The 10,192-nt window shown below is 41.1% G+C and overlaps 1 protein-coding gene across 2 annotated transcripts; it reads right to left on the minus strand.

Annotated features, from left to right (window-relative positions):
* Positions 1 to 342: 342 nt before the first annotated feature.
* Positions 343 to 9,997, minus strand: cnot4a (CCR4-NOT transcription complex, subunit 4a). Of its 2 annotated transcripts, none has more exons than XM_040133363.1 (13): positions 9,763 to 9,997; positions 7,446 to 7,668; positions 6,890 to 7,087; positions 6,461 to 6,547; positions 5,952 to 6,053; positions 5,558 to 5,683; positions 5,342 to 5,466; positions 5,035 to 5,241; positions 4,862 to 4,919; positions 4,502 to 4,757; positions 2,915 to 3,415; positions 2,429 to 2,662; positions 343 to 853 (listed from the first exon to the last, which is right to left on the minus strand). In XM_040133363.1, the coding sequence occupies exons 2-13, from the start codon at positions 7,617 to 7,619 to the stop codon at positions 525 to 527; spliced, it is 2,397 nt and encodes a 798-aa protein (XP_039989297.1). In that variant the 5' UTR covers positions 7,620 to 7,668; positions 9,763 to 9,997; the 3' UTR covers positions 343 to 524. The 2 variants fall into 2 exon arrangements, with proteins under 2 accessions (XP_039989297.1, XP_039989296.1); XM_040133362.1 differs by having other exon boundaries at positions 2,900 to 3,415.
* Between the last annotated feature and the right edge of the window lie 195 nt (positions 9,998 to 10,192).

Raw genomic sequence — 10,192 nt, forward strand, 5'->3', positions numbered from 1 at the left:
CTGATTCATCATTTTACTAATTTCTTAAGCAAAAATGCCAAACAGCTTTGTAAATGGGAACATTTGCTTTTTGATTTTTGCCACATCTAATATCTCTGGGTTTGGGACTGTTGGTCAGACAAAAACAGCAATTTGAATATTTCACTTTTCTGCAAAATTTAAAAATATTTTCTGACATTTAATAGACAAAGGAATTAATCCATTAATTGAGAAAGTAATTGGCAGATTGATCAATAATGAAATTAATGGTTAGTTGCAGCCCTAGTTGACTTTGTAATTGTGATTGACACCAAAATGATCAATTGCAGCAAGAAGTATTAAAAAAAACAAAAACAAATAGGCCTTTCGGAGTAGACAAAAAGGAAGGAGGAAGAGAAAAAGAAGAAAGCATGTTTGTTACTTTGTTAATAATTTTTCATACTCTGCAGATTGGTGTGTATTGCGGGGGGAGGGGGGGGGGGTACAGGATGAGAGGGTATAAAGTGGTAGTTGGGGAATGGATGGGTGTCTGCTGTAGTCTGAGTTCAGTGGCGGTCCACAGCGGCACTCTGTAGCAGCTCTGTGGCGGGCTGTCCCGGGGGTCTGAAGGCGGTCTGGAAGCCTGGGGGAGGGGAGTGGAACTGGCTGGCAGGGTTGGCTGTGGGTGGGGGCAGGTAGGGAGCCCAGCCGCCAGTGGCTCTGTGGTGGAGGGGGAGGTGGGCGTCGAGGAGGCCGCTGTGGAGGGGCTGGGGAGTGGGCACCGCTGAACTGACCGGGCCATCCATCTCTGTGAGCGCCTGCAGGGACTTGAGCCAGTGTGGTGGGTTGTCGTCCTGGAGACAGTCTAAACTGCTGCCTGCCGAGGCTGGGATGCCTGAGGGGGCAGAAGGGGGGAGACAGAGGTCACAGGATAGATGAGTGATGACAAAAATACAGTGGGGAGACTTCTCAACACACACACTCTCAACACACTGCAGTAAAGACAAATGCTGTGCAGCTAATGTTTAGTGTTGTCGACAATCTCCACTCCTTGTGCTATAAGTTGCTTTATTTAAAACAATTTTCACTGTCGGAGCTCTAATAAAGCACATAAATACCGTTAACTTATATTTAACTTCATAAGCGTTGCACAACTGACGTTTAAGCTGAAGGGATTAATCGATTTGTTGATTGACAGAAAATTAGTCGGCAACTATTTTGATAACTGATTCATCATTTTACTAATTTCTTAAGCAAAAATGCCAAACAGCTTTGTAAATGGGAACATTTGCTTTTTGATTTTTGCCACATCTAATATCTCTGGGTTTGGGAATGTTGGTCAGACAAAAACAGCAATTTGAATATTTCACTTTTCTGCAAAATTTAAAAATATTTTCTGACATTTAATAGACAAAGGAATTAATCCATTAATTGAGAAAGTAATTGGCAGATTGATCAATAATGAAATTAATGGTTAGTTGCAGCCCTAGTTGACTTTGTAATTGTGATTGACACCAAAATGATCAATTGCAGCAAGAAGTATTAAAAAAAACAAAAACAAGAACCCAAAAACAACAACGCAGACTATTTCAAAGGCCTTTATAATTTATATTGTTCCTGGAATTTTTACCACAACTTGTGAAACACTTCCTCCATCAGCTTCCAATTAACCGAACACTTTTGTCATGTAGGTGACACTGCATCTAAAAGCCAAACCACAGTTTCTGTGTCCACATGACGAAAATTCCTTTATGTGCCCAAATCCACACAAGGTCTGCTCAGACGGTCTGCACTGTGAGCGCCGACTGCACATGTGCAGGACAAGTAAACTGGACGCTCATTTTGTGCACAGTATGAATATACAGTTTATTTCCCATCCCTGGTCCTGTTCTTGTTAAACGGCCACAAACAAACAGTTGTTTTTTTTTTTTAACTTTTTCATGTTGTTCAGCCAAATAAAACAAATAAAGGAGCGCTTCTTCTTGCTGTCAGGTCGCCATCATGTTTTCTAGCGCGCATGTGTGCAACGTGTCCGCCTACACACACCACCGATTCCAGTATGAACAGAAGTGCGTCCGTATCTACAGGATAAGTGGAAACCTTTCAATCAACTAACTATTTTCAGCAATTTTTCACAAATGTCAAACAACAGCTTCTATGATGTAAGAACTCGCTGTTTTTCTTGTTTTTGGATTGTTGGTTGAGAAACAAAAGCAATGTGAAGGGGCTTTAAGAACCTGTTGTGGGTATTTTTTATTATTTTCTTACATTTTTACAAACCAAGCAATTCATTGAGAATTTAAGCACCAGATTAACCAAAAAAGAAAATAGTTAGTTGCAGCCATATATTCAATTTACAATGATATGAAACTGAAGCTAAATGATAAATCAATTAAACCATTAATCGAACATCAAAATTGTTAAATTCATTTTCTGTTGATCAACTAATTAAGTGAGTTACAGTTTCTACCTGTGATGATAGCAGGGTCCATCCAACTGGCTGTGCCGTCCCAGCTCAGGCTGTGTGAGATGCCTGCTGGCCCCACCGGCCCACCGATGTGATTAACACTGTTGGAGGATGAGGAGGATGAAGAGGAAGAGGAATTTGGGAGACCCCCGAAGTTGATATTGATATTGGGCAGGAGAGCTCTCAGGCCATCCTGCCACTCTTTCACATTTAAGCCGTCTATAGAGCCACTGTTTTCTGCAGGAGAGAAGAGGGAAACAGATGTGTAAGCTCCTCAGGTGTTTTGATCAGAGACTGCATCTAACAGTGTTTTTCTTTCCTCTGTAAGGTCAATAAAAGTTAATCAAAACAAGTATCACAATGCTACGTGGCAGTGTATACATTGTGACATTCAATAACATCATTACGTAACACATCTGATCCCTGCTTTAACATGAACTGCTTCCAAGGGACAAAGAAAGGTGCCACACTGACCCAGGTGTCTGATACCTGAGATGGGGATCCCTCCCAGCCCTGTGTTGTGCTGATGGGGCAGATTCAGGTCCAGGAAATTACTGTGTGAGGCAGCACTGGCTGAGTGGTTCAAGTGTGTGAGGTTATTTCGTGTGGGGACGCCCATCCAGGGATGTCTGGCGGCTGGCTGCTGCTGCTGACTGGCCTGGCTGTTCTGACTGCCGGGGAAACTGAAGGAGCTGTAGATGGCTCTGTGGTGGAGCTGGGGGAGGCGTGGCAGGCTGCTGGGGAAGTGGTGAGAGGCGGCGCTTGGATTGGGGGGCAGCAGGCTGGGACCGTGATTGCTCCCTTGGGGGAGGTGCCCTGGGGACAAGGGACTCTGATCCTGCACCGAAAGCTCCTTCTCTATCAGGTCGGCCAAAGCCTTGCGGGTGACGTCGAAAGGATCGAAGCCCAGGTCATCGTCCTGCTGTTTGCTGGACGAGCCAAAGCCAAAGGCCGCCTGCCAGTCTGTGGAAGAAGACACTGGTATTGTGTCTGTGAGGGAAGAAGACAGACAAGTTACTGGAGCTGTCCCTGATGTGAGAAATTCTTAGTCGACTAACAGCCTTAGGATTTCTTTGACTTTGATTTGACTTGCTGATTGGCTGGTGCCGTTAGAGCTACATCTGTGACCTCTCTTAACCTTTTAAATTACACCCACCCACCTGTGGGACGCCTTGGCCTCAGTAACGCTACTTAAGGTGTGTTTTGGTCTGTACTGAACTCAATCTTCACTGAGCCTTGACAAATTAAACACAGTTTGAAAGCTCTACGTCTCCTGATTCTATCTATACAAAGCACACAAGAAAAGGTACAACTACAGGCCTTATATTCCCTTTTTTATACCAAATAAAATAAGCCCGTCAAAAAACCTGACATTTCTTCCCTATTTGTGCCTCTGTTACTTTGGTTCAGTTTCTCTTCTACTCATTCTGACTTGCTGGTTGTAAAATTTAAAGAGTTACCTTTCAAAAGAGAGCAGGGTTATGACTGTAATCAAAAAGGTCGAAGAACAGTAACCTTTTTATTTTGGGAACATTATTTTAGGCCTTGTGAACTAAAATGGCTGTGTCTGTTAACAGGCTAAATCCCTCAAACTGTTCTCCAATGTTGTTTTCCTTTCTAAGAAAAATGTTGTCACGCAGAATACCTTTTAAAATCGTATTACTTGTGAGCAATACAGTGAAGCCAGAGATGCGTCATTCAGTAATGACTAATGAATTACAGCTCATGATTAAATGTTGACTAGGTCCCTGACAAACAGTCGACTAATCTATTAACAGGGGGCAGCCCTCTTAAGCATTTTGATTGCTTTATTATAAAGGGCAATTTACAATGCCTGCAAGAGCAGAAAATGCAAACATTAATAAGACACCACCATTACAGTCAATATTATGGTGTACGATGCTAATGGCCACTGCATTATGAAAGCAAATAGTCAGAATAAAGCAGCTGCAGGTCAAATCATCATTTGAAAACTAGACAAAAGAAACTTGTGCTGTTACTTTGGGGCATCACAGTTTTAAAAGCCAGTCAGGCATTTAAAATATAAGAAACTTATCAATTAAATCTCCATTTTACCTGATGTGAAGAGGCTCTGTGGTTCAGGGGTCATGGGCCAGTCAGAGCTGCCGCGTGGGGAGTTGGGGAAGGGGGGCAGGCCAGCAGGGAGAGGGTTAGGATGTCTGAAGTTACTGTTGTCTGAAAAGAGCGACTGGGACTCAGCTGCCGCACCCTCAAAGGGCGAACGGGCTGTGAGGTCTGACACGCTGATGGGCACCACCAGGCTGGGCTTAGTTAAACCCGGGGGAGGGGAGGGGGAGTCACTGGTGGGTATCTGGAAAAAGAGAGAGGAACAAATGCTTGTGACATCGTCCTTCTCAGACCTGATTCACCGTCATTTAGACGTAACTAAAATAACAAAAGGTAAGGTTGTTATACCTGTTGTAAAGTCTCTCCATTCACCATACCAATTGATTCTGGAGGTTTGTCACTGGGACTGTGGAAAGAAAAGACAAATTTAGATACACATTACCAAAAAATGCTAAAGCAAAAATAATTCAATACTTTTTGTTGAATATAAAGCCCTAATGCTGAGGAGTGGTCTGTGTTACCTGTTACTGTCACAGTTAGAGGAGAAAGGGGACAGGGCAGTGCGCTGACCAGGAGCCAGCTCTGTATCTAGCCCATCAGAAGTAATAACTTCTTGGTCTAGATAGTCTAGCAGCGGAGGAGACTTGCGGTCCTCTGAAAGCCCGTTGGCTAGTTTGTTATGCCCTGACAGCGTCGGCCACCCATCTTTACCATTGCTATTGTTGGTTCTGTTATAAACCAAGAGAAGAATCAAGCTTAGCACAATGATCAAGATGTACTGTTGAAGTAATAAGAGGAAGAGCATAGATTAAATTAATAAATAACAACCTCTGTGTGGAGCTTGATTTACTCTTTGACTTCTCTGCACCACAGGCTGGAGGTTGTAGAAAGCTAGGGTTAATTTTATAAAGGTCTTGGAGGAGTTTCTGCTCATACTCTTGATGTTTTCCCGCCTAAAAACAAATAACACAACATGAGACAACTGCTTTTTCAAACACTAACAACTCACAAAGAATAGAGCAAAGATTTATTCTGAGAGCTTACCTGCATCTCCTCTTTAGTAAAGCTAGCTGCTTCATCCCCCAGCTCATGTAGATACATACAATCAGGTTTGGGACACTGCATACTTTTAAGGAAGTAACTGCAGTACTTTGTTGTGCCTAAAGAAGCCTGTAACAAAAAGACAGAGATACAAGCTCTGAGTAAAAAATGATACAAGAAAGTGTGTACATAAAATTCAAAGTTAAGGACTTTTCTTTCTTTAAGGACTTTTGGTTGAATCTTACTATTTTATACAGCAAGATGTTTAATATTAGAGTATTTATGTCTTAAAAACAAGAAGAGGATACAAATAATAATAATAAAAAAAAAAAACAGCCTTATACAAGTTTGGCAGTGAAAATATGAGTAAAACTGATGAGCACTGTGATTAACTTACCTTGAGTGTCCTGCCATCAACAACCACATTGTTCACACATTGTATTGCTCTTAGAGCATCTTCAGAGCGAATGTAAGTGACATAAGCACTAGCACTAGGTCCCTGAAAAAACAGAAAATTAAAGTAAACATACAAGTCTCTCTATGGCTACAACTGTTTACATGTTTAAATCAATCAATTTTTTCACCACTCAATAATTTAATCTATAAATTTTTAAATTTATTAATTTAAAAAGTTTCAAAAAAAAGATACCTGAGAAAATAAAGTAATCACGTAAAAAAACAAAAAACAAAAAAACCCCAACAACAACGTAATAAACAAGCAAAACTTGGTAAAAAATATCTGTAAAATTGTAAACAAAACAATGTTTCACAGTTTTGCTTGGTAAGAGTCAAATGTTTCTTTTATTTAAAAAAAAAAAAAAAATCAATATTGATTAACCTCTGTTAAAGTTTATAAACCAATCATCAACTGCAAGTACATCTTGTCAGTTTGATTCAACCTCTCACCTGTGAACCTGCATAAGATGTGCTATTGTTGATGACCACTTTATGGATTTTCCCAAACCTCCCAAAATACTCTGGTCGTTTAAGGACCTGTGAGCACAATGCAAAAAAAAAATTACAGTTACCACAGAGTTTTGGTTCACTGTGGGCTCCTTAATACACAATATTCAACACAAGCTTTACCCTTGAGGCTTCAATGGTCTTCACTGACAAACCTTAATATGTATGGTAAACACATTTCCTAGCAAAATGCATTCAATCTGTCAAATCAGTCTATTTGTGGATGTTGAAAAGTTCAAGATAAATCTAGCAGCTAGGGCCTTCAGTTTTTCACAGCAACTGCTTTATTCACATCAAACTAAACATTTCCAACACTCCAGGGTCACAGGTAGCATAAGTCACTGAGTTTGTTAGTGGCCACTCTGTACTTACCTCCGGGTCGGCGAGTCGCTGCGAGAGTCCCACCACAAACACCAGATTTCTCTGGACCACTCTGACACTGGCCAGATGCTTGCGGTTTTCTGTCACCTTCTGCTTCTTCTCGTTCTGTTTCTGCTTCTTTTCATTCTTTATCCTCTGGATCTCCTCCTGTGACAGAGGCTTGTACACAGCCGGGTCCTCTGGGTACGGCTACACAGAGAAAAAACAAAGAATTTTTTTGTCCATCGTTTGAAAGCTACTAGTCTAAATGATGTGGCTTTGTGAGGGATAGTTGGTAACAGAGGCAATTTTTAGTTGTCAGTGTGGTAGTTCAACAGGCATCACTAGCCAAACTGCTGAGGCTATAAATTTTAAATTGATGATGAAGTGATGTTTAAATTGACCGACCACTTTGAAAAGGGGGTCGAATAGTTTATTTCCCCCTGCATCACTCTACCTCATCACATCTGCTTTGCTAAACACATCTCCTCCACTTTCACGACAGACAACTCAGCCTTCATTTCTGATGAAGTTCTCTGCTATCGAGTTCACCTCATCATTTCCTCACCTTTCTGCAGGCGGGGCAGAGGCCGTTCTCGTCTGTGCGGATGCGATGCCAACAGAAGCGGCAGATCTGGTAGCCACAGGTGCAAGGGAAGAAGTTGACGTCATCAATCTCCAGCGGCTCCATGCACAGAGGGCACTCCATGGGGTCGTCCTTCATTTCAGGGCTGTGGGACATCCTATGGCGCGGTGAAGCTGAGTGTTGAAGCTGGTCACAGAGCACAGGGCTAAGAAAACAAAGAAAATTGGCTGAGTGTGAGAGCTCCATCATGAAATGAGTGAAAATAATGTCAACTAAACAAATTCTTTCTACTAATTGAACTTGTTGTCCCCTCACATACTTAATAGCGGGATGGTGCAGCCTCTGCATTTGAGTTAATGACCACCAAGTACACAAAAGCAGACTAGGCACACAAGGAAATATATTCATATAAATATCTTTCATGCAGAGTTTTACCTAGTCAGCAGCAGATGAAACACTATACTCGGTGGCCAGTTCATTAGGTACACCTAGCTAAAACTAATGCAAACAGTCTAATGCAATACATCTTACTTTCATGGCAGATATAGTGTTCAGTTTTTGATTTAACTTTTCGGAGAGGTGTTGACTCAACTTTTGGAGGCTGTAGTTTGTGACGGTGTTGAATTGCATTGCATTTCTTATATTCTGTCAACTCCACTTATACCATTGAGGGTAGATTAAATATCAGAAAAAGCTCTCGGTACATTTTGCAGCTGAAATGATTAGTTAATCATCAGAAAATTAATCTGCAAGTAGAGCTGCAACTAACAATTATTTTCATGATTCACTGATTAATCATTTAGCCTATTAAATGACAAAAAATAGTGAAGCCCAAGATGTCTTGTTTTGTTTGAACACAAAGATATTCCACTTACAAAGATATATGAGAAAGCTAAGCATCAAATCCTCACATTTGAGAATCTGAAACATGAGAATGTTTTGCATTTTTCAATATTTTTGCTTGAAAAATGACTGAAACGACTGAATAGTTCAGTTTCTGATAGTTTTCTGTCGATCCATTATAGATTAGTTAACTAATCATTTCAAGTCTATCTGCAAGTGTTTTAATGATCAACTAGCTAAGTGTAAAACATGTTCTTGTTCCAACACATGTGGTTAGTTTTCTTAGTGCTCTATGATAGTAAATTCAATATCTTTGACTTTTCAACTGTTGGTTGTACTACAAAAGCCATCTGAAGTTTGTGATGGATCACAAACTACAAAAATGACCATAAAGTTGAACCAAATGCCTCTCCAAGACAGTTTCAGACAAAAACTGAAAATAATAACCTTCACTAAGGTATGATTTTTTGCAGTGTTGCTGAATTAGACTGCCTCAGTTTTAGATAGGAACCTGGAAATTGAGTTTACATCCTAAAACACAAGCTACAAACAGCACTAATGATAGCTAATGCGGATGTTGTGTTATCTCTCAGGGGTTGACAGTAACTTACGCGGCACAGCGTCATTACAGACGTAAAAGGGAAATTCAACAAAACTGAGTTTATTTACGAATGAACCGTCCGTTGTTAGCAGTTAAGCACCAGCCCGGTTGTACGTGACAACACCGCTGCCATCAAACCCAGGCTGATAAAAGAGTCTACAGTAGATAGCTGAACTAGACGATAACAGGGAAATGCCAACATTTCATATACCTGGCAGCATTTTGCTAATAGATTCACACGCAACAGGGCGTCAAAGCTTCGCTTGTAAATACCAGCTGATTGGTAAAGTCGTGTGTGTGAAGCCAGAATACCCAGTTAGCCAGGCTGGTAACTTTAGCTGCTCTGGCTTCTGGATCGTACATTATGACAGATGTTATTTGACTAACGTTAGGCTAAGCTAACATTAGATGCGAATTGGGTAGAAGAAGCCGGTCTGACAGATAGCGAGTATCCAGGGGCAGTTGGAGGTTTAATCACAAAAAAACACAGACACAAATACTGACTGGATATTTGTGTTAAACATTTTAAAAAACGCATGACAAAACGTTACGCTTTCTCCTACATATTAACTGACAGCTTGCTTCGTGCTAACCGCTAGCATGCTACATTATCATGAAAATGTACGGCGCGGCCTACCCAAGCTAACGCTGAACTGGAAGCAGGTTGTTTGCACCATAAACAACTGACACTGCTCTCACGACATTAAGACAACCTGGACAGTACTCTAGAAAGCTTGAGGATACTGTAGTGTCAGTCTGTTAAGTCGTGAAAGACATAGGTGTCCTTTAATTACTGAGGGAGATTGGAGGCTGGCTAGTCCAGTTAGCAGTCTGGCTAACGTTAGCGTCACTTACCCTGTCCGTATTTAGCTTAGATTCCACTCCGAGGGAGTCACACCAGATTGGGCGGAGACTGCGAGCCAATGTATCTGAAATGTCAAAATTTCTCTAAACGGCCACTTAAGATAACCGTAGGTGTGTTGATCTGTTGTAAATAAAAGGCTATAAAGATGTTTTTGCCCCTTTCTTTTCTTGGTATTGTGGAGACAATTTACGTTCAAACCACCATCTTAGCTAGCATTAATGTTGGGAGGAGGGAATGGGGCAAATATTCTGAGCCACTGAGTCTGCGCAGATGCACGGGTGCTTTGTGGGAGATTGAGTTTTCGGTGGTTCTAAGGTGTTGCAGGAAAACATTAAATACAGACCTGTGGAATAAGACATCTTAGATAAAAGTATATAAAAAAAAGTGCATTTCAAGTACTTTACTTAAGTACATGTGAGG

This window comes from Xiphias gladius, chromosome 8 (assembly GCF_016859285.1).
Source record: "Xiphias gladius isolate SHS-SW01 ecotype Sanya breed wild chromosome 8, ASM1685928v1, whole genome shotgun sequence".
NCBI lineage: Eukaryota > Metazoa > Chordata > Actinopteri > Istiophoriformes > Xiphiidae > Xiphias > Xiphias gladius.

What these genes read in the sequence shown, in the direction of transcription:
- cnot4a (XM_040133362.1), bottom strand. Translation starts at nt 7,619, where the DNA reads ATGTCCCACAGCCCTGAAATGAAGGACGACCCCATGGAGTGCCCTCTG. An exon ending in TTACTAAAGAGGAGATGCAG is followed by an intron (nt 5,467 to 5,557) that starts GTAAGCTCTCAG and finishes ATTTGTTTTTAG; the next exon opens with GCGGGAAAACATCAAGAGTA. An exon ending in ACAGAGCCTCTTCACATCAG is followed by an intron (nt 3,416 to 4,501) that starts GTAAAATGGAGA and finishes CTTCCCTCACAG; the next exon opens with ACACAATACCAGTGTCTTCT.